Genomic DNA, 25,419 nt, shown 5'->3' with positions numbered 1-25,419 from the left:
CTCTTATTATTGATATTTATGTTATTTTAGGAATCTATTCTGCTTAATCTCTTAGGTGTAAGATACATTAAAGTCTTCTCTTTTTGGCCACAGCTTAAACACATGGAACCTATGGAGCAATTAAAGCATAATTAAAGGAACTGACCTTTCACAAATTGTAGAAAGTTATGTGGTGTCTTATTTATTCTTGGATATATGACAATGACTACTAATGTGATTATGATGGGTGGATAATATGCATGTTATCCTTTTTGATTACTTACTTTAACATTAAAATCTAACTTTTTAATGTCTTTAATTTTGTTTTATGAGAACTTATCAATATCTTTAAGTTAAATTTATAGTGTTACTTCCAATGTTATTCACATGAAAACTGTCTGGCTATGATAGCATTAAATTGTGATTTATCCACAATCATAATATGAGTGAGAAATGAGACTATCTCATCCAGAAGAGAAAGAAGCCAAGAATACTTTAAAACTATATCCCCCATCACATCCACTTACCTTTAAAATTATTTTTTGACTTTAAGATTTGTGATTCCATAGTTATCAGTCAGGGCAGATAGCCATATGTCTTTAATAACTCTGGAAGAGACTAGAGGAGCCACTGATATGGTAGAAGAACTAGCAGTGTTATGATGCCCTAGCCTTGGGTCCAAGTCTGAGAGGCTCCATGGCAGTTTCCATTTTTCTAGTATATAGCTAAAGGGCCAGAAGACAGTTTAGACTTTTCCTGCAACTGTTTTTGTACGCTTCCTGGCACGTGGTTGTGGTAAGGGTGGGAGTAAGAAAAGAAACTACCAGTTTGGTTCCCTTTCTTAGCCTCTTGTTTCCTGAAGACAGGATTTTCTAACATGGCTGTGTCAATCTGATTTTTCCCAAAGGAAGATTTTTTTTTAAATTATCATCTTAAGGGTAGAATTTAAGGCCTGTTGTTGATTATTTTTTAACATTTCTGGTACCTTTTGCAAATTTGTTTTTGAGGGTGAAGATTTTTGTGATTTTTAATTTATTTTTGCTTGATAAAAAAAGTCAAAATATTTATTGGGCCAATAATGGAAATCATACATACCTGGTACCCTTTTATTATTTAAATACTTGTAAAGGTAGAGCTAGAATTAGTGTTGGTTCCATGAGAAGAATGGAGGAATTATCCACTGTGTCTTTTAATCTTACACTTTGGAAGAGAGTGTCTAAAGATTTTTCACAATTTAAATGGAAGTATATAGTCCATATATTATTATAAAAGATGTTAATAATTTATTATGTTGTTGCAATTTCTAGAAAAAAGTTTTATACTATCTAAATAAGAGCTGCTTTGGTATTTTAAATTTCAAAATTTCTTAGTGTTGTGCATTATGGTTTATGGTTTGTTTCTATTTCATTATGAACAGGAAGTTTTGAAATTGCCTGTGATATAAAATAATGCTAATCTGCTACTCACCTGAACATGCCCACATAGACTCTGCTCTTGAAATTAATTTAATTTTGAGAAAGAAATCCATCTAAATCTCTACTATGTGAATGTTATAATGTGATCTTGTATACATTTTTCAGGAGAGTTATCCCTAGATATGATACCTCGGTGATGTTGCATTAATTTTCTCTCTAAAACATATGTATATGTTTTATCCTTTAGCTTTCAGTCAGTGTTTGGGTAAAGTATTTTAGAATACATCATCTCATTAACAATTTTGTTATAGAAAATTCTCCTTAGCTTTGTCAAAGTCTAACCTCACTGCATAATAATCTACTTTTATTTTTCTAGAATTAAACTGAAGTATGTGAAACTAAAGAAATACCTGAAGGAAATAAGTGATTCAGAAAAGAAGGCACGTATTCGAAATCAGGAATATTTGAAGCGGTTTGAGCGTTTCCAAGCTCATGTTGGACACTTTACCACAAATACAGAGAAGCTTCAAAAACTGAAGGTGACATCCTGTTTTGTACTTTTTAAAAATCTTTTTCATTGTTGTTGTTAAAATGGGAAACAGTGGGCAGTAAGGTTCAGATCACTAGCAATCACTAATGTTCAGTTGTTCTTCTATAAGATTAACTGAGAGTTTTCAACACCAATTACCACATGGCCAAATTTTGATAAGAGAACATGAAATTGTATTTTCTCAGATAGCTACTTGAGTTGAGGAATTGTTGGAATATCTATACTTTTACCAGATGCAGAATTAACTTAAAATAAGCATTGTCACTAACCAGTACCTGGCTTAGCACTAAGCATGTAGTATTTATTGTCTGTGATTGAGTTTGAGCAACATTAGACTTCCTGCCTTCATTAAAATAGCCTCTTTCTGTGGCCTGGGCTCCTGTGCCCTGGTCATGCAGTATGTTGGGGGAATAGAACTGGCTCCAACTAGTTAGTCTTCCTGCTCCTCAGTTTTACAGCCCTCTCTGATTCTGGCACGCCATTCCATTAAGGCACTTGGCAACCTTTTGCTTCATAAACCATACCAAGTATGAAGAGCCAGGCCTTTTTTTGGTTCCACCATTTGCACTGGTCAGGGGTTGCTGCCCAAGCTAACCCAACTGAATAAACTGAATACTGATTACTAAGGAGTTGGCTCTAGCCCCCACCCCTCTCGTTTTTTTCTGTTATCAGAATTTTAATAAATTCTGTTAATTAATATTGACATATCATTGATTTATAACATAGAGGTTTTAGATGTACAGACATGTATTTCAACATCAGTATATACTACATTATGCTCATCATCTAAGTCTGGTTCTCATCCATCACCATAGAATTGACCCTTTTTACCCAGTTTACTCCCCCCTCCCCCCCCAACTGCATCTTCCCTTCTGGTAACCACTGTTTTGTTCTTGGCAGTCAAAGAGCTTGTTTTCACTAATGTGTGGTAAATAAGTAAAATGAATGAACAAAACCCAACTTTTTTTTTTTTTAACACTAGTAGTTTACTCCCTGCCTTTATTGTAAAAATTTCAAGTATACAGAAAAATTAAAAGAATTATTATAATGAACATTCATGCTATGGTCTGAATGTTTGTATTCCTCCCATTCTCCACCCCATCCCCCATTAATATGCAAAATCCTAACTCCTAAAGGTAATGGTATTAGTAGGTGGGATCCTTGGGAGATAAAGTTCTCATGAATGGAATTACAAAAGGGCCTTGAGAAGAATCCCTACCCCTGTCTACCATGTTAAGACAGTGAGAAGACGGGGCCTCCCTGGTGATGCAGTGGTTGAGCACTGGGGTGGGAAGCTGCCGGAAGCCTCTACAGTGCCAGTTCCATCCCCGGCTGCTGGGCAAGAGTCCCACATGGTGCGCAGACCTCTCCTGCCGCCCTCTGCTCCCCTCAGCAGTGTACTTCATCAGTCTGCCTGTTCTGCTCTCCGCTCTGGCTCTGGTGAATTCTCTCACCCTCCTGTGCCTCTGACTGTACCCAGTGCTTTTATAAATAAATAAATCTTAAAAAAAAAAAAAAAAGACAGTGAGAAGGTGCCAACTATGAACCAGGAAAAAAGATCTCACCAGAAGGTGACCATGCTGCTGCCTTGAGATATATACACACACACTCATTTACTTTCAGTCTAAAACTATGGACAATACACTTCTGTTTATAAGCCACCCATTCAGTGATGTTTTGTTAGAGCAGCTCAAATGGACTAATACAATTTATATACTTTCTACCCACATGTAATAGTTGTACTACTTTGCTGTATTTGCCCTGTGTGTGCGTATGTGTGTTTTCCTGAAGCATTACAAGTATGTTACAGACACCATCACGTTTTTCCCTTTAAATACTTGAGTATATATCTCTTAAGAACAAGGATAGTCTCCTATATAATCATTATACTGTATCACACCTAGGAAAATTAGTAACAACTCCATAATATCATTTGATATCTAGCTGATATTTTAATTTTTCCAGTTCTCCCAAAAAGTCCCTTTATTTTTCCTGACCAGGAGTCAACTAGCATTTGCATATTACATTTGGTTATTGTGTCTTTTTAAATCTCTTACTCAAACTTTAGTATCCCATAGTCTTCCTCTTTTGAAGAAGGCAGTCCAACCATATAGAATGACTCACATTCTGAATTTAACTGGTTATTTCTCTGAGGTATCATTAAATTGTATAGCATCCCCTGTAATCCTGTAAACTGGGGATTTGGTGTAGACCAGCATTGCGTAATTGTTCCTCAATAGTCTTTTACCTAGTGATCTTAGAATCCATTGATGATATGCTATGAACATCATCATTCAAAATACCTTTCTCGGAACTCTCCTGCACTGTTGGTGGGAGTGCAAACTGGTCCAACCACTATGGAGAGCTGTGTGGAGATTTCTGGACCTACTAAACATAGAGCTTCCATATGATCCAGCAATTCCACTCCTAGGTATTTACCCAAAGGACACAGAAACATCAATTCCAAAGAGCACCTGCACCCCTATGTTTATAGCAGCACAATTTACAATAGCTAAGCTTTGGAAACAACCCAAATGCCCAAAAATAGATGACTGCATCAAGAAGATGTGGTACATATTCACCATGGAATATTACTCAGCATTCAAAAAAGATAAACACATGCAATTTGCAGCAACATGGATGGCGCTGGAAGGGATCATGCTCAGCAAAATAAGCCAGAAAGAAAAAGAAAAATACTGGATGGTCTCACTCATAGCAGGAATCTAGAAAACTTAAATAAGGGACCAGGAAATTGAATAACTATAAGAAAGTGAAAATCAAAATCAACAAAGAACTATGAACCAGAGACACTCTATGGGGGGTGGGGGGCGGGGAGGGGAGGGATTGGGGTCAAAATAAGGGGGTTGCAATTGTATGGGGAATATAAAAATAAAATTTATTATAAAAAAACAAAAAAAACAAAAAACAAAATACCTTTCTCATAAGATTTACATGATGTCTGCTTTAACCTCCCACGTTGAAGGGTCAGGCATGGGGTTAGCATATCAGGGACGTCAAGGAAGGTCCTCAAGTGGGAAAGGATAGTCTTATCTCTCTTCTGCTTGAAATCCTTGAGTGCTTGCTCAGCCTTATCAAAATAAAGCCCAGATGCTGGCCTGTATACAACCTTGATGCTTCAGCTTTATGACCCACTCACACCCCCACTCTCTCCAATACACTCGTACACAGTCTCTCACACAAGTACAGATGTATGCACATTTTCTCTCCCCAGTGTGTCCCCTTCCACCTTATCCCTCTGTCCCCATCTCTTCTTCATCTCTCCTTGCTCCTCTGTTGCTGTTTCTCTTGCTCCTACCCTCAGATCTTCCTACCACAGTCTCCTCCAGATTCACCATCTCTTCCCTTCTACTCTCTCCACTCCCATGTCTTCCTTTGTCTCTGTGTATCTTTATCTCCCACACATTTGTGTTCTCTTACACACACACAATTCATTCACTCACTCACATGTACCACCACATTATGAACATGTTGATTAATTTGTATTTCCTTGAAAGCACCACACTGTCTCCTGGGTCCTTCATTTAGAAGACCCCTCTCCCTCTGTCCAGCTTTAGATGTGTGTTTATCTCAGTAAACACGTCCTTTATGGTATTTTGTTTATGTGTCTATTTTCCCACCTCACCATGAGCTCCTTGTCTTATTATTTCAATGCGCACAGTATCTGATCTTTAATGTGGTACATAATAAGCACTCACTAAGCATTAAGACATCCCTGAAAATTAACTCTTCCATATTTTTTGTCTTGTTTTCTTTGCATCATGAATAGCCATGTGGAAACTACTGTGGTATTAATTATACCTTATGGTCTACCTTCCCAGAAATATTTGTGTTTAATAGCAGAGACATTTTGAAGATGCTGTTATTTAAAGATGCAATTTTTTTTGGGGGGGGAGAGAAATCAAATGTTTTTATTTTGTGTGTGTGTGTATTCTTTTTAAATTTTTTTTAATTAATATTTTATTTTATATAATTCTTACATCATTTTTCACTTTTGCACAATGTATGCATTTTCATTTTGGTTATATTCCCCATACAATTGCACCCCCCCCCCTTATTTTGACCCTAGTCCTTCCTCTCCCCTCCCCTCCCCCCACGCACTGTAGTGTGTCTCTGGTTTATAGTTGCTTGTTGATTTTTATTTTTACTTTGTATTAATTAGTTAAAAATGTAATTATTAATATTTACATCAAAAATGTATGTATTCTGACTACTGACTTCTGGAACTTTTTTTTCCTTAGACTTTATTTTTGCTGAGTTTCGAAATAACACATGCTCAGTAAAAAGTTTTGAGTATAGCAACGTGTCAAGAAGAAAACAAACATTTTGGTATATATTTTTCCCATCTTCTTTCTGTGTGACTGTGAGTGTGCACTGTGAGTGTGCATACATGTGTACATATAGAAAAACATACACATACACATATAAGTATCCTGATGCCATCTCAAAATGGTCCCCAGATTTTATTTTTTTTAAGATTTATTTTTACTTATTTATGCATACAAGAACTGGGGTTTAGGCCAGAGGTGTGGGGGTGTGTGAGAGGATTGACCAGAGACAGAGTAGGGAGCATAACAGGCAGATCCACTGAAATACACTGCTGAAGGAGCAGAGAGCAAAACAGGAGAGGTCTGCTACACCATGTCGCAGTGGCTAGTGATAGCTTGATAGTGTTGAGACTTTAACCCCTGTACCACCAGGGAGACCCCAGTCCCCCAGATTTATAGGCCTAAACAACTTAGAAGTTTCTTTGAGATGTTAAATCTGAGTCCCAGGCAGAATGGTGGCACTACCATCATTATGGTTTCAGCCTCCTTCTATATTCCTGCAATATTATTCTCAACCTCTAGTTTTTTCCTCATAGTCTCAGAGAGCTATTCAAGATCCAGCTATCACATCAATATTTCTGCCAGGAAAACGGAAATAGGAAGTAGTGGTCCTGCCCCTTCGTTTAAAGTATACATTAATCTTGCTAACATCCCATTCATCTGAATCTAATCATACAGCCATCAATAGCCACAAAGAAGCCTGGGAAAGTGGTCTTTGTACTGGGCCACAATGTGACCGCCTGAAAATCAGAGGTTTTGTGTCTAGGAAAGAAATAGAAGAATGGACATTGTAGCAACTAGCACTGCTGTGTGTTGCTTATTTTCATTCTCTCAATAGTAGTATCCCCATTAAGAAAGTACTATATTTTATGTTCTAAACATTGAACCCTGTGAGAGTACACTGACCTGGGAAAGTTGTAATAGAGCAACATTCCTTTCATAAGGCTCTCCAGGAGCCACTGTTCAATCACCAATTTCCAAATAAAAGGCAGATTCCTGGCACCACCAATATTTGCTGTGGTACTTACCCTAGACATGACCCCTGTAAACATCTCCAAGAGAATCAGGAAAACCTGGTCATCCTGTTGCAAAACCAGAATTTAAAGATGAAGATGAAGTATATAAAAACCTGTGGCAAATTTGGCTCCTCTGCTAATCATTCTTTTCTGGAGTGTATCTTTTTTTTTTTTTAATATTTATTTATGCGTACAAGAACTGCGGTACAGGCCAGAGGTGTGGGAGGTGTGAGGATTCACCAGAGACAGGGGGGAACAGAACAGGCAGATTGACTGAAATATACTGCTGAGGAGAGCAATGGGAAAGATAGGAGAGGTCTGCTGCGCCATGTGGGTAGCTCCCTGCCTGGGGATCAAACTTTTGCTGCAGTGGCTGTGGATAGCTTCATAGGTTGCGTCTTAATCCCTTGCACCATCAGGGAGGCCCTGTATCCTTTTTTTTTTTTTAATTGAGGTAGTATTGGTATACAGCACTGTGTATAATGTAGGTACATAGATCACACTTCTTCAGCTGTATGTTAACACACTACACATACCACCAAAGTACCCATCATCCTTTTGGGGACTGTCCCAACCTGCATTCCCCCCTTCTCTTGGCCTCAAATGTGCAGACAGATTTCAAGGGCTCATTTTGGTTTGGTTTTGTCAGTTTCTTTGTTTTGTTTCTTTATGTTCCACATTTCACTGAAATCGTCTAGTATTTGTCTTTCTCCTTCTGACATATTTCACTTGGCATAATCACTTCCAGTTCCACCCATGTTGTTGCAAATGTCAAGATTTCATCTTTTTATAGCAGAATAGTGTTTCATTGTGTATGCACAATATGCCATTTCTTCTTAATCCACTCATATGTTGTTGGGCACTTAGGTTTTTTCTATAATTGACTGTTGCAAATAGTGCTACAATGAACGGAATGCATGTATCTCTTTGAATTAGTGTTTTTGTATTCTTTGGGTAGATATTGAGGGGTGGAACTGTTGAATAATATAGCTAATCTATTTTTAGTCTTTTGAGAAACCTTCACACTGTCTTCCATAGGAACTGGACCAGTTTACATTCCCATCAACAGTGTTTGAGGATTTCTTTTCTCCCCCATCCTAACACCTGTTGTTTCTGGTGTTTTTGATATGGGCCATTCTCATGGGTATGAGACAGTGTCTCTGTGGTTTTGATTTGCATTTCCCTGAGGATAAGTGATGATGACCCTTTTTTTCATGTGCCTATTGTCATCTGTATGTCTTATTTGGAGAAGTGTCTATTTAACTCTTCTACCCATTTTTTATTTTTTTCCTGTTTATTGGGTTATATGAGTATATCATGAATATTAGCCCCTTGTTGTATGTATGCTATACAAATATTTTCTCCCTTTCAGTAGAATTTTCATTTTCATGATGCTTTTGCTGTAAGAAAGCTTTTTAGTTTGATATAGTTCCATTTGTTTATTTTTGCTTTTGTTTTCCTTACTCTTGAAATGAGACATCTTTGAAGCCAGTGTCATGGAATGTTTTATTCTATGTATTTTATGGTTTTTGGTCTTATATCCAAGTTTTTTTTTTTTTAAGATTTATTTATATAAGAACCGGGGTACAGCCCAGGTGTGCGGGGGTGGGGATGAGAGGCTTCACTAGAGACAGAGCAGGGAACAGAAAAGGCAGACTGACTGAAATACACTGCCGAGGGGAGCAGCGGGCAAGACAGGAGATGTCCACCACGCCATGTGGGTATCCTCATGGCCAGCTAGGATCAAACCTGCACTGCAGAGGATGCAGATAGCTTCACAGTACTGTGCTCAACTGCCTGCACCACCAGGAAGGCCCTATATCCAACTTTTTAATCCAACTTGTGTATGGTGTGAGAGACTGGCAACACTACTTTCTTTCTTTTGCATGTGACTGTCCTGTTATTGAAAATACTTTCTCCATTGTACAGCTTGTCCCCTTTGTTGTAGTTTAACTGTCCATGTAAGTGTAGGTTTATTTCTGGACTTTCAATTGTATTCCATTGATCTGTGTCTGTTTTAGTGAAATACCATACTGTTTTGATTGCTATAGCTTTGTAGTATAACCTGAAGTCTGAGCATATGATGCTGCCATTATTTTTTTTTTTTTTTGCCAGAATTACTTTGTATGTTTGTGGTCCTTTATGATTCCATGTGAATTTCAGTAATGTTTAATGCTGTTGAACCTTTGATAGTGATTGCATTGAATGTGTATTGCTTTGAGTAAGACTGATATTTTAACAATTCTTCCAGGCCATGTGCAAGGAATATCTTTTTATTTATATGTGTCTTCGCTTTCTTTCAGCAATGTCATAGTTTTCATTGTACAGGTTTTTACCTCCTTGTTAGGTTTATTACTAGGGATGTAATTCTTTTTGATGTGATTGTGAATGGGATTGTTTTCTTGATTTGTTTCTCTTCTAGTTCATTGTTTCCATATAGAAATACAAAAGATTTTTGTATATTGATTTTGTAATGTGCCACTTCACTGTACTAATTTATTACTTTTAATAGGTTTTTTGTGGAGTCTTTGGGTTTTTTTTAATGTATGTTATCATGTCTTCTGTAAATAGCAATAGCTTTACTTCTTTTTCAATTTGGAGTCCTTTTATATCTTTCTTTTGCCTATTTCTAGCTAGGACTTCCAATATTATGTTGAATAGTAGTGGTTAAAATGAAACATCCTTGTCTTGTATCTGTTCTTAGAGGAAAAGCTTTCAGTTTTTCACACTGAGTATGACATTAGTTGTGGAGCTTTGAGCTTGGCATATAGCCTTTATAGCTTTGCTGTATATCCTTTATTATGTTGAGGTGTGTTTCTACTATCACCTTTTTATTGGGTGGTTTTTTTAAATCATAAATGAGTGCTGAATCTTGTCAAATGCCTTCTCTGCATCTATTTATCTGATCATAAGATTTTTTCCTTTCCTGTTGTTGATGTAAAGAATTCCACTGAATGATTTGTGGATATTGAGCCATTCTTACATCCCTGGAATAAATCCCACTTGGCCACAGTGTAGGAACTTTTCAACGTATTGCTCTATTTGCTTTCTAAGATTTTGTTGAGGGTTTATGCATCCATTTTATTTTATTTTTTTTTTAAGATTTATTTATTTATTTATTTATTTATTTATTTATTTATTTATTTATTTATACGAGCACTGGGTACAGTCAGAAGCACGGGAGGGTGAGAGAATTCACCAGAGCCAGAGCAGGGAGCAGAACAGGCAGATGGACCTAAATACACTGCTGAGGGGAGCAGCGGGCAGCAGGAGAGGTCTGCGTGCCACGTGGGACCCTCGCCGGTGGCCAGGGATGGAACTGGCGCTGCAGAGGCTGGCAGCTTCATAGCCCAGCGCTCAACCACTGCACCACCAGGGGAGACCCTATGCATCTACTTTAATAAGGAATATTGGTCTAACTATCTGGTCCTAGGCTTTTGTTTTTAGGGGACAGTTTTATTACTGTTTCAGTTTCCTTGCTTGTAATTGGTCTATTCAGGTTTTCTATTTCTTCTTTATTCAGTCTCAGAACATTGTATGATTTTAAGAATTCATCTGTATTCTAAGTTATTCAATTTATTGGCTTATATAAAGATGTTCTTCAAAAAGTCAGGAGGATATTTCTTATCCATGCATTTGAACAACAAATCATGGATTGAGAATTATAAATACAAAAGATGTAATTCTTGTTGAAAATTCAGCCAAGGTTACTGATGATTATAGGGTATAAAATTTGAGGAAAATGTTTTGAGGAGAACAAATTTTCTGAGGTCTCATTCAGTTCCTTCTAAATCTTTTAACAGCCACAGTGAACGGGACATGATCTTTAGAGTCCTAGAGGACACAATCTGTAACAAATCCCCCCCTTTATTTTCTTTCTGATGGTAGTTTCTTGCCTGTTAACAAATATAAGAGGAAGCACATGTACTAGGAAAAAATGGAAGAAGAGAAAACAAAAGACTGAATCTTAGTCCCATCTCTCATATTCATCCAACAATCAAATCAGGCAATTTATGTATCTTTACTCCCATTTCTTCCACACTAATGTGTAGAGGCTGAGCCAGTCTTAAGAATCTCTATTCAGTTATATAACTGAGAATTACTGTACAATCCCAAGTACTAATAGAAAAAAGAAGTCTGTGAAAAACAAGATAGGGGTGGTATGTTTCAGGCAAGTGGTAATGTGATGAGAAGAAATTGAAAGAATTTGAGAATACAGAAAAATAAAATGAAACATAATGGAAAATGAGATGTGTTATAAGCACGAGAGAGACCTGAGAGAATTCTCAGAAACTCCTCCTCTTCCCAGAACACCAGACCATCAACAGTCCTCTTCGCAGTACAGTAACAAAGAGGACAAGTCACTTGATGGGTTAGTTCAGTGCTCTTGGGCTTATTGAAACATTTTCTTAGGGAAATTGGGGGAGGAGCTCTTTTTCATTCCTTAGAGAAGCTCTGGACCAGCAGATACTACTGGGACATAAATAATTTGGCCCCTTAAGCAGCAGTTATGACTGAAGCATCTGGGATACATGGCAAGTAGGGAACAAGGGGCTCAAGTTTATACCAGACAGGAAGGAGTACTTCCTCTCTGATGTACTGTGCAAGCCCTGATATACTGTGGAAATTGAAGACACACATGGGATCTGATCCTAAAAGAAATTGGGAATAAAACTGGAAAGACTGATGTTTAGAGAAGCAGATGCACAGAAGGATATGTGCTATTTCATTAGACATTTCATCTGGGAAAGTCTTGGAAAGATTTATCTATATGATGTTTTACAAACTTTAAAAAAAGACTTTAAAACATAGTAGAACCCTTTGTTTAAATGCAGATAGACAAGGAAGTGGATCTAGGGAGCTTCATAATAATTGTAAGGCATAGTGGAATACCCCTACTCTCCAATGTTTCAGAGGTGGATTTAATGGATAATGACTACATGTCATATGTATAAATAAATGCATAGGAGACCAAAGCAATTTTAAGTGAAATCCATGGTCCTAAGTGAAACAGTTATGGTTTGTATCAAATTATCAATTTATTACAGTAGCTTTTTTACTTCAAATACATTGTATTTTTTATTTACATCATTAATTTAAAGGAGTACCTGCAATTCAGTAGATTTTTCAGATACATTGAGAACTTGGACTGTTTACGATACTTTCTTACTTTACAAGTAGGTTTTCTTTATTATTAAAAAGTAGGTTTTCTTTATATATAAGTCTTTGTGTTTCTTTACAAAATGTACTTTTTAATTCATTAAAATGGATTGAATAAAACTCTCTTGTTTCTATGTGAAAGTGCTCTGTCTTTGGCAGATATAGCTCTGAAATGATTCCATAGTGAGGAAAGCTTGTACAATGCCCATTGCACACTTGAACTAATCTCAAAGAGCATAGGACTACATTTTCAGCCACAAGAACAAAGGCTTTTTTGTGTGGCTTCTAATTATTTAATTAACCTCTATGTTTTTTTTTTTTTTTGTTAATTTAATAATCCACCCTCTATATCTTCTTGAAGATACGTTCCCTTGTGATCTGTAAAGTATGCCTGTTTAAATCTCTTGGAAATAAAAATTAAATATATCTTAGTTCAAAGGAATAGATACAAAGCAAGCAAATATAAATTGTTTGTTTACCTTACTTCTTTATCTGGTTTCTTTTTCATCATTTTTACTGACCATATAAAATTTTTATTTAACTATGCATCTATTCAGATCTTTACTGCCATCTGTCTTATTAATATGGTTCTAATATAGAGGGGGGGAAAAGCCCACCTTAATTGTTACTAAAAATGGGAAAGTATATAACACCTTTTAAGATATTTTAAGGAAAACAAGTTCATTTTGGTTATTATTGTATGTCCATTTTTCGTATATCAAAACAAAGCTGAAAATAAAAAGGGAACCATTTTCTAGCATCATGATCTCATGGGTGTATTTCTAATTGCACTGCCTCACTGTCTAATTTAGTGAGTGTTCAGATGCTTATCTGTGATGGGACACCATCAATGACTTTTTGAGGCTTTAATTACTAACATAGTGAATCAAAGTGCTTTTTATGCTTGCTTTTAAGAAAAAAATCATTTTATGGTGGAATCACTTTCATCAAGTATAGTGTGATAATGATGCAGACATCTCTATGTAGTTATTAGTGTTGGAGCAAACTTGATTCCTATGGTGCTAATCATTGATGACTGCAGCATATTTTTATTCATAGAAAATGAAATTCATTTTAAGTTGATAATCTAGCAAATAATATATTTGATAACTGTAACTAATAGAACCATAATATTATGTACATAGATACCATACAGATAAGTCACTAGAATTGATTTCTTTACCCTTTGTTTAGGATAAAACTTTTCAGAGAAAACAGTGCCCAATGGTTACTTTCATAATAGCATAACTGGATTTTCACAGTAGCTTCTTATATCAAGATTTTATTCCCTAAATTGATGACAGACCAAGTAAAAATCCTTAAAATATTCTTATACTTAAAACATATAGAAGTCTTTGTGGAATTTTGCTTTTGATATATGTTATTTGTGAAATTGTTTACTAAGTTTACTTGAGTAGATCAGCTTTTACTTTTTACTTCTTCCTTCTATGGTGTAAAAACTGTTTCTTTTATAGTATATAGACTAAAATATATGGGCAGGTCTCTTTGTAATAATATCAACCACAATATCAAACTTTGATTATATTTAGAGTGAATATGAGACTCAAATTAAGAAGATGCAGCTACTCTCAAAAGACAGCCTGGGAATGAAAGATGAACTGAAAGATGAAGATAGAGAAAAGGTAATGAAATGATAAGCTTTCTGTTAACAGAGGGTTTCTGGAGTGTTCATCTTTTAAGATAGTATTTTATATAAAGCCATCTTGATCCAAATATTTTTTATAAACTTTAAATGATTAAAGACTTTTGCTAATAGAGTATAGTTTTAATGTCTAATTCAATTAAATTTGTAGAAAGGCAGTCACTGTGGCTTTAAAAGAGGGAGATCCTACAGAAAAATACAGTGTTTTTAGTAGGTGAAATTGCTAAATAATGCTTTGTGACTACATTTTCATAGTCCAGAAATGTTTAAAATGAAAAGTAAACAAAATGTGGCATTTTGATTCACTTTTTTATATATATAATTTTGTACATTTTAACCTTTCTTAGAGAAAGTGGAAAGAAAAGATTGCATATCTAAGCAACAGACAAAAAGACAGGCAAGGAATACTTAAATAAATTCTGCCATGTATCTGCTGTAATGCAGGCTTCTAATCCTCCTGCCTATCTCCATATAAATGATTCTGTTCAAGACCATAGATGTTTTCTTCACTAAAAGCAGTAAAGCTCTTTTAGATGAAATGTCTAAAAACATCTTGTAATAACTTGGAGCATGCTGGCAAGAGTAGTCACTTGTGACTATGTGTGAAACCCCCTCAGCCAGTCGATATTGTAATAAGCAAAAATGGTAGCATCACTCCATTATTCAGAAAAGCCAACAGCGTGCTTGTTCCTTAGGCTGCAGCATTCATTAAGAAAAGCTTACTGGGCTGAAAGCTGGAAACAGATGATAACGGGATATGATTTTCATATTTAATGCTTTCCTTGGAAGAGTATGTGTGCTACAGATTGATAGAAGAATCAACTGCTACTTTACTAAAAGACTTTCAGGTTTGCCCTATAGCTACCGATGGAATCATTCAGCCAAGAAATTAACTTTTTCTCCTTTTACCTGCTTTATATATCTGCTAAGCAGGCTGCCTGGCTGCCAGTAAATGTTATTATGCAGTTAACTGTTTGGTATTTAAGACTCTTATCAGAAAAGAAACAGAGGCCACACTATTTTGTTTTTATAGTAGGAGGAAGGTTTTAGTTTTTCTTTTTTCTGTGCATTAGCAGGCATTAATCTGAGTTTATAGGAAGTTTTAGTTTTCCTTCTCAAAGATTAAAAAGTTAAAAAAAAACCCTAAAATTTAGAGCATTCTTCAACCTGTAAGATATGAAACACCAGGCCCAGTAACCTTGACCTATATAAAAAGGCCTTTAATGATAAATGATTTCTGTACCATTAAATGTACACAAAATGTGGTATGATGTGATAGTCTTCTAAATCATTTAGGCAGTTTTTCTGTTTGACATTTGGTCATGAAATAATTGACATGTTTTTTAATCTGTAAACTAGTTTGTTCTTTCTATGCCATTCCTGATAGGCACATTCTCAGGACAGCAGTATCAGTGGTACTTACGTAAAACAGGAGACTTGTTTTCCTATTTGGACTACTGATTCCTTACCTTACATGCAGTAATATAGTCTCCTTTTAAGCCATGTTTAAAATTAAGGCAAAAGATATACAACTGACAGTCCCTTAAAATATTATCTGTAATAACTAGGAAAGAAGTGTTTCCTTTACACTGAAAAAATGTTTTCTCTTTAAAAGGTTTGACTATTGGCTATGTGTAAGAATCAATTATGTATGTTTTGAAGAATTTAAATCTTGCCTTTTTCATTGATGGTTATCAATTAAAAGTTAAATACATTTCAGCAAACTCATGAATTAGTTAATCTTATTATATACTAATTCAGGAACAATTTCTTATTATGTGCGCTATATTATATTTACCACTGGAAATCCATGCTCCTGATCTTTAGACAGTCATGTGAATTAGCCTCTGTGCCCAGAGTTACTGATCTCCAGGTACAGGCCTCAAGCACAGTGTCATCTCACTAGTTGAATTCAATAAATGGTTATCCATCAAGTGTTTTGTTTGAGAAACTACAGCAGGTCCCCCTACAAATGACACAGTTCTTGCCTTTGAGGTGCTTCCTGCAAGTTGATCTTCTTTCCAAGGCACTTGATAGTATGTGATAAGTGCCTGTTACATAGGCAGGCATGAGCTACATGGAAAAAGAGAATATGCTTCCTCTGAAGTATGTAACCAAAGACTGAGAGGAGGAGGTGGGGTTTGAGCTGGTGTGAAGAAGGAGTAGGATGTTAGTCAGTGTAGATCTGATAGATGTTCTAGGATTAAGAGATGTGATGAGTGAAGGAATAGAGGGAGGGAAGCCAGTGGGTAGTTGTCCAGTCTGGCTACAGTCTGACATTCTTGTAGCAAAGTGGTATACATTAAGCTTGAAAAGGTACATCATATTCTTGAGTACCAGGCTCAAGACTTGATATTTCCTCCAGGAATAGTGTGTGTGTGTGTGTGTGTGTGTGTGTGTGTGTGTGTGTGTGTGTGTGTGTTGCAGCAAGTGTAGGAAGAAACACATGTGAATGGAGTACTTATATCTCAGTGTGCAGCTGTAGTAAGCTGAGATTAACATTGCTATGCAGGATGAGTTGGGGAAAGAAGTGCATAAGACTGAGGAAATAAGGGTTGATTCAGAAGAAGGAATAAACCAAGGACCTGAATTGGGGATGGCCATTGAAATAGAAAAACACTAATGAGGACAGAGGATCTGTCAAATTAATGCTAATTCTGAATTATTTTAAAAAAGTGTTTGTGCAACTTTCAACCATAGTAGTAACTTGGATGCTTTACTAAGAGAAGTCATTAAGTAGTGGTTGTCTGTTTTTTCTATATAAAACTAGCTCAGTTTTATAGTGAAACATACAGTGTTTTCATGCATCCAGTGGCTGCTTTTCAGAGTCATGTGTTAACTTAAGATAATTAATAATTGATCTTCTCATCCCCCAAGGTTATTTCTAGTATTAATTTACTGAGTCAACATTTTTTTGTTATTAACAGATACGAAAAAGGTCAGGCCCCACTTGAAATCCTCACAGATTTTACTCAATCCTTCCCCACTCTAGCATGTATTGTCATTTTTTATTTTGGGGTAAACTCTGGTTCTTTTGGTCTCTAGGCATATTTTTCTAGTTGCTCAGTTTTTTGTATGAGCGGTAACTGGAGACTATACATAAGAGTCATCAAAATTTACCCCAAAACATGGAGATATTTATGAGTGTGAGTGTAAATTTTGGGGTAGGGTTGTGAAGTTTCTCTGAAGTTTGTGCTGAAAAATAAATTCTACTTAAAGTGGAAGTAAACTGAATACTTATTGGCAAGGTGATTTTTTTGCCAGGGCTGGGGGCCATGGAATCTCATCTGAGTGCTAAGGTTAGGTGGGACTTCTGCTTCCCCTGTTGTCACCCTTCCTACAAGGATCATGTGGAGAATGGCCATAAAGTTATTAATTTCTAATACTAATACTAACAGTGGGTAATGATTGTTGTATACCTTCTCTGTGCCAGATGCTACATTAAGCACTTCATATTCATCAACTCATTTAATCCTCTCAGCAATCCTACAAGTAGATACTATTGTTATCCTCATTTGATAGGAAACCTCTGAGAGGTCAGTTAACCTGCTCAAGACTACACAGCTAGGCAGAACCAAAATTCAAGCCGAGTCCACTTGACTTCAGCATTCATGCATTAGCAATCTTGCTGCACTGCCTTCTAAGCTAGTATGAGTGAAATGTTCTTCAAAAATTGGGACAGATTCCTGGCTATAGCCTCCAGAACATTTCAATTGTTCATTTAGATTTTGCATTTTTACCTAATCTTGGGAAGAAAGTACAATGGTCACTTTTGTTACTGTAATATTACAGCTGAATCAAGTGAGCTGTAGGAAGCAGAGAGCCTGTTCATGTTTGTAATGAAGGGAACATCTATTTGAGTCCCCTTGAGTTTCTGCCTTTGTTGGGCAAAAAATACCATAAAAACTCAACTGAAGAGGAGCTTGAAGTGAGAAGACAAGTGTGTGGTTGGTGTGCAATGATTTCAACAATGGGTTTGAGCTGTGTCAGAGGAAGTGGCAGAGCTGTGATCAGGAGCAAATCTGCTGCAGGAGAGACAGCTGACTGAGAAGAAGACATCCCAGTGTTAACAAAGTGGAAGTAACCCCTTCCCAGAGAACAGACTGCAACTACCAGGACCTGAGCTGTATGCAAAGGGCAGACTGTTGCTTGGGCCCAAGCTCACCTCCAGGGGGTGAAGCAACCTGCGCTATGGAGGGAACACTGAAATAAACTTGGCAGCAAGGGGAAAGGAATCATAAGATTATCCTGAAGTGTTCATATTTAAAGAGGAAGTAAATCAGGAAACAGATCCTAAGTTAATGATTTGAGTTAAGTAGTTTATTTGGGAGGTGGTCCCATGAAGCCTAGGTAGAGGGAAGAGGAAAGTGTCATGGCCAGTAAACAGTGTGTGACTAGGTAGGTCACCACTGTGATCAGCTAGAGTTCAATCCCTTGCCCCCAAGAAAGGCTGCAGAAAATGCCTTATGCTGTTACTGTGCTTAGGAGGGGGGAAGGAGGTATTAACCCTTCACTGCCCCTCTGTCACTGACTGTTGCATCTGGCTCCACTTCTGACTGCTGCACAGCAGCGAGGAAATCACTCAGGCTAGGAGGCATAGCTGCTTGCAGGGGCTTGTAGTGAGGTGGTAAGGCCCCTAGGGATATGAGCCTGGCCCTGTCATACCTGCTATAGGAAAGAACAGTATTTGTGTGTGTAGGGGTGGGGTGGGTGGTTTGTGAAGGGGTGGGTTAGTACTAAAGTTACCTATATACCACCCAGTTTCTTATACTTACTTTGTTCCTTCACCAAAAATCTCCTTGAATCACTTCTCAATTATAAACAGTGTAAGAATCTCCCTAAAGTAGAACTCTGAGCAGTTGTCGAGGTTTCTAATAATGAGCTGTTGTACCTTCACAGGCCTGGTGACCCTGAGCTCTGCTATCCTCAATGTTGTGACAACTTAACCTCTGCATTCAGCCAGATCTCTCCTTTATCTTAACTTAATTAAATGTGTTCCTATTAAGAAAACAATTAGAAATCAAACTGAATTCCACATAGTTTTTCAAGTCCTGGTCCTAAAACTAGATCTGCATATATTTTTTCAGGAGAGGGTAGAATATACTCTTCTCATTAGATCATGAGCCTCTCAGGACAGGGCCTTTTCCCTGCTACACCTGGAGAGTGATAGCAGCCTGCCACCCTACAAAGAGGAAGAGGAGAGAGCTGCTTTCTTTGAGCCAGCCATGTGTCCCATTTCATGTGATTAAAACACAGATGAAGTTTGAACTGTACATATCCAGCTTTCTTTTGGGAGTGCGTTCTTTTGGGGGTAATGGAGAATGTGACTCTGATTAACTGCTAACACATTGGTCTTACTCTGTCTCAGGTAAAAACTTTATATCATGATATACATATATGTACTTATGCATATAAGTATGCAAGTGCAAGTAAATATATTTGTATAAATATATTTAAATATACACATGCACTCATTACAAGACCAGGAAAAAGACTAATTATAATAAAGTAAAACTCAAAATCAACAAGCAACTATAAACTAGAGACACACTATTGGGGGAAGGGGAGTAGGGAGTAGGATCAAAACAAGGGCGGTGGGAATTGTATGGGGACTATAACCAAGATGAAAATGCATACGTAGTGCAAAAATGAAAAATGATGTAAAAATATATAAAATAAAATAAAAAGTAAGGTCAGTTTTTATCCCCATTTTCAGTTCAGGAAATGGAGTCCTAAAGAAGTTAAGTCACTTGTCCCCAGATCATACATCTGGTCTGTGGTAGAGCTGGAACTCAAATCCCAGCATACTGGTGCAGGGCCTTAATAAATATACCAACTTACTTCTCAGTTACTGTTTAAAAAGGTTTTCATTTTGGAAAATAGTGGGAGGAAGCTAAGAATTTAGCCTCTCTCATATAGTCAAGATTGAATATAACAATTTTCTTTAACCTCCTCTTTGTGGAGACGTTTGGCTACCCAATTATCATCATTCCTTTACTCTTGTTTATGGTGAATTATGTGACAAGTGTGATCTGTGTCAAACGCTTTTAACAGGTGAGAAAATTGAGTTCATTTTGGTAGGTGCACATCTTGTAATGAAATGATGGGGAAGTTAGGAAAAGTGAATGACAATGGGGACAGGAAACGAGTTGATTTAGAAAGAGGAAGACAAATTTTGTAGGAAACACTGTTTCTTGTCTACTTTTTTCTTTTAAATTTTATTTTTTATATTCCCCTTACAATTGCAACCCCCTTGTTTTGACCCCAATCCCTCCTTTCCCTGCCCGCCCCCCATAGTGTGTCTCTGGTTCATAGTTGTTTGCTGATTTTGATTTTTTCTTTCTTATAGTTATTCTTTTTCCTGGTCCCTTATTTAGGTTTTCTAGATTCCTGCTATGAGTGAGACCATCTGATATTTTTCTTTTTCTTTCTGGCTTATTTCGCTGAGCATAATCCCTTCCAGCTCCATCCATGTTGCTGCAAATGGCATGTGTTTATCTTTTTTGAAGGCTGAATAATATTCCATTGTGTATATGTACCACATCTTCTTGATGCAGTCATCTATTTTTGGGCATTTGGGTTGTTTCCATAGCTTAGCTATTGTAAATTGTGCTGCTATAAACATAGGGGTGCAGGTGCTCTTTGGAATTAATGTTTCTGTGTCCTTTGGGTAAATACCTAGGAGTGGAATTGCTGGATCATATGCAAGCTCTATCTTTAGTAGGTTGAGGAATCTCCACACAGCTTTCCATAGTGGTTGGACCAGTTTGCACTCCCACCAGCAGTGCAGGAGAGTTCCTTTCTCTCCACATCCTCACCAACATTTGTTGTTGCTAGTTTTTTTAATATGTGCCTTTCTCACTGGTGTGAGATGGTATCTCATGGTAGTTTTGATCTGCATTTCCCTGACTGCAAGTGACGTTGAACATTTTTCATATGCCTGTTGGCCATTTGTATTTCTTCTTTGGAGAAGTTTCTTTTTAGCTCTTCTGCCCATTTTTTGACTGGATTATTTTCTTTGTTGTTGTTGAGTCTCATCAGCTCTTTGCAGATTTTTGTGATCAGTCCTTTATCATTAGTGTTGTGTGAAAAAATGTTCTCCCAGTCGGTGGGGTTTCTCTTTGTTTTGGTTAGTGTCTCTTTTGCTGTGCAGAAGCTCTTTAATTTGATGTAGTCCCAGCTGTTGATCTTTGCCTTCACTATCACTGCTTTGGGTGATGTGTCTGTAAATATGTCTTTGAGGTGCATGTCATGTAGAGTTTCGCCTATATTTCCTTCTATATATTTTGTGGTTTCAGGTCTTATATCTAGTTCTTTAATCCATTTTGAGTTGGTTTTTGTGCATGGTGTGAGGTAGTAGTCAAGCTTCATTCTTTTGCATGTAGCGACCCAGTTTTCCCAGCACCATTTATTGAACAAACTTTCTTTGCTCCTCTTGTCTACTTTTTGATACTGCAAGGGATTAAGAAGCCTCCACAGGAGAACAAATACTGATTGAACAAATAAGACTTCCTAAACTTAATATACTTATATTTGCTGAAATACCGTATTCTTAGAAAAGAACAGTCTTCTTCATGCAGTATGGGAAAAAAAGATGTGTTCGTGCCTATACTTTTTGGAAAAAGAAATCTGGCAATAACTATCACAAATATACACATATACTTTATCTCAGCAGTCCAACTTTTGGTAATCTATGGTTTAGATGTAAAAGTTCTATTTCTGTGTTTTATTCCTAATTTTAAAATGTTGATGAATTTTAAAAATTACATTTATGAGAAAGTTATGGGCAGGTGGTTAACCTGTTTTGGGAAGAAGGAGTTGGCCTGTGGATGAGATTGTTGTTTTTATTACGGGTAGGGTATGGTTGCTTTTGTTCTTACTCATGTGTCTCAGAATTAGCCAGTAGAGGCAGCATTTTATCTCCCTGATGTAGTTTTGAACACTTCTTTAGAGCATTTCTTTGGTGAACAGGAAACTAACAGACACAGTCATATCCTTGGTCACCCTATTTGGGAATTGTGAAGCATATAGAGGACATATTGAATTGTAATAAAATGATATGAGCCTGTTGCCTTGGTATTCTCACACACTTGTTAAACTACTGTGCTCACTTGGAAACTATAACTTACTTTTGTATTGTTTTCATCAAAGTATTTGCTTAGACTTACGTGTGTAGGTGATTTGTTTTGTAAAAGTCATTAACTGTGCCTCCCTGGTGGCACAGCGGTTGAGCGCTGGGTTGCGAAGCTGCCCTCAGCCTCTGCAGTGCCAGTTCGATCCCCGGCTGCTCCCCGGCCACCAGAGGAGAGTCCTGCATGGCGCGCAGACCTCTCCTGCCACCCGCTGCTCCCCTCAGCAGTGTACTTCGGTCCTTCTGCCTGCTCTGCTCCCTGCTCTGGCTCTGGTGAATTTTCTCACCCTCCCACGCTTCTGACTGTACCCAGTGCTTGTATAAATAAATAAATAAATCTTTTTAAAAAAAAGTCATTAACTGGTACAATTTTAGGAATACTGCATGTCTCTTGAAACTTATACTACCATTCCTATTTAACCTACATGGTTTTGTTTATCGAGTACAAGAGCTATATTAAAAGATTTGATTTTGTACTGGTTGAATTTAGTAAGAAATTAGACACATACTTCAGATTCATTAATCAGAATTTATATATATATATATATATATATTGTTTTCAAAACTGTGGTTCAGTAACACAATTTGAGTTGGAATGAATCAGTTTTGAATATTGTAGCATAAAAGATGAACACAGAGCCTTGGTATGTGGGTTTGAATCCTGGCTATGTAACCTGAACAAATTGTTCAACCTTGCTAAGTCCTTTAAGAGTAAAGATAGTAAAACTGCATGGTATTGGAACCAGAACAGACACACAGACCAATGGAATCGAATAGAAAATCCAGAAATAAGCCCACAGATCTATGGTCAACTAATCTTTGACAAAGGAGCAAAGAATATGCACTGGAGCAAAGAAAGTTTGTTCAATAAATGGTGCTGGGAAAACTGGGTCGCTACATGCAAAAGAATGAAGCTTGACTACTACCTCACACCATGCAGAAAAACCAACTCAAAATGGATTAAAGAACTAGACATAAGACCTGAAACCACAAAATATATAGAAGGAAATATAGGCGAAACTCTACATGACATGCACCTCAAAGACATATTTACAGACACATCACCCAAAGCAGTTAGTGAAGGCAAAGATCAACCGCTGGGACTACATCAAATTAAAGAGCTTCTGCACAGCAAAAGAGACACTAACCAAAACAAAGAGAAACCCCACCGACTGGGAGAACATTTTTTCACACAACACTAATGATAAAGGACTGATCACAAAAATCTACAAAGAGCTGATGAGACTCAACAACAACAAAGAAAATAATCCAGTCAAAAAATGGGCAGAAGAGCTAAAAAGAAACTTCTCTGAAGAGGAAATGCAAATGGCCAACAGGCATATGAAAAAATGTTCAACGTCACTTGCAGTCAGGGAAATGCAGATCAAAACTACCATGAGATACCATCTCACACCAGTGAGAATGGCACATATTAAAAAAACTAGCAACAACAAATGTTGGTGAGGATGTGGAGAGAAAGGAACTCTCCTGCACTGCTGGTGGGAGTGCAAACTGGTCCAACCACTATGGAAAGCTGTGTGGAGATTCCTCAACCTACTAAAGATAGAGCTTGCATATGATCCAGCAATTCCACTCCTAGGTATTTACCCAAAGGACACAGAAACATTAATTCCAAAGAGCACCTGCACCCCTATGTTTATAGCAGCACAATTTACAATAGCTAAGCTATGGAAACAACCCAAATGCCCAAAAATAGATGACTGCATCAAGAAGATGTGGTACATATACACAATGGAATATTACTCAGCCTTCAAAAAAGATAAACACATGCCATTTGCAGCAACATGGATGGAGCTGGAAGGGATTATGCTCAGCGAAATAAGCCAGAAAGAAAAAGAAAAATATCGGATGGTCTCACTCATAGCAGGAATCTAGAAAACCTAAATAAGGGACCAGGAAAAAGAATAACTATAAGAAAGAAAAAATCAAAATCAGCAAACAACTATGAACCAGAGACACACTATGGGGGGCGGGCAGGGAAAGGAGGGATTGGGGTCAAAACAAGGGGGTTGCAATTGTAAGGGGAATATAAAAAATAAAAAAATTAAAAAGAACAAAAGAAATATTTAATAAAATTAAATACCTTTATGAAATAAAATAATAAAAAAAGACTAAGTATAGTAATTGTTGCTTTGAGGATTAAAAAAGATAATGACAATAAATTACTTTGCATCTGGTAATTGCTTGATAAATGTTCACCAATCTTACCTCCATTCTCACCACCATCACTGTGATTACCATCTTTGTTCTCCATTAAGATAGATGTGCATTGATCCTGGCTTCTTGCTGCTTCTCTAGGATAGTGGAGAGGCAGCTGTGGAGATAGAGTAGCTACCTATGAATTAGAGAAATGAGAGGTAAAGCCAGATGGTGGTGACGATTCAACAATAGATAAATTTTTATCATGATTAATCCTATAAAATAACTTACAGAACATATCTTTGAAGTCTAAATTTAATGACTCCATTTTAAAATTTACATAGTTCCAGCAACTTTCAGATTTAATGACAGAGACGTCTCTTCGTCATCTCTGTTGTAAAAAATTGGTTGTGCTAAAATATATCACAGTGACAAAATTAAAGAAGAGTAAAAAATAACACTGGCATGTTTTCTTAGTTGTCAAACAAAATATCACAATGACAGTGTATTTTCTCACAGTTATGGAAGCTGGAAGTCCAAATTCGAAGTGCCCGCAGGATTGGTTTCTGGTGAGACCTGTCCCCTTGGCAGGTGTGTCCTCATGTGGCCTCTTCTCTGTGCATGTGTATGGACAGAGCCGGATCTCTTGTGTCTTCCTTTTGTAAGGACACCAGTACTTTCCAATTAAGACTCTACCTGTATCACCTTATTTAATCTTTATTACCTCCTTAAAGGTCCTATCTTCAAAGATAGTCACATTGGGGATTACAGCTTCAACATAAGAATTGAGTTTTGGGGTGTGTTATTTTTCACTCTTCTTTCATTTTTGTCACTGTGATATATTGTAGACACAACCAATTTTTCATAACATGGTAAGGTGAAATAATTCTGAATAATTGTATGTCAATATAATCTTCTTAAGGACCTGCTTACATATAAATTTACATAGAAAGTAAAAGTGATAGTTACAAAATTTGGTCTGACAGCTCCATTCTCTTG

General features: G+C 36.9%; 1 protein-coding gene across 2 annotated transcripts in view; it reads left to right on the top strand.

The window, feature by feature from the left end:
- The window catches only part of KIZ (kizuna centrosomal protein), a 122,805-nt gene that overhangs the window by 5,914 nt on the left and 91,472 nt on the right, over positions 1 to 25,419 (top strand). For both annotated transcript variants that reach the window (XM_037493899.2, XM_037493911.2), the window contains exons 3-4: positions 1,771 to 1,933; positions 14,017 to 14,109. In XM_037493899.2, coding sequence (XP_037349796.1) covers positions 1,771 to 1,933; positions 14,017 to 14,109 — 256 coding nt within the window. The remainder of the gene's footprint in view (positions 1 to 1,770; positions 1,934 to 14,016; positions 14,110 to 25,419) is intronic.

This window comes from Talpa occidentalis, unplaced genomic scaffold (assembly GCF_014898055.3).
Source record: "Talpa occidentalis isolate TD23 unplaced genomic scaffold, MPIMG_talOcc4v2.1 talOcc4.10, whole genome shotgun sequence".
Taxonomy (NCBI): Eukaryota; Metazoa; Chordata; class Mammalia; order Eulipotyphla; family Talpidae; genus Talpa; species Talpa occidentalis.
The sequence above is the reverse complement of the archived record's forward strand: the minus strand, read 5'-3'. Positions and strand labels throughout refer to the sequence as shown.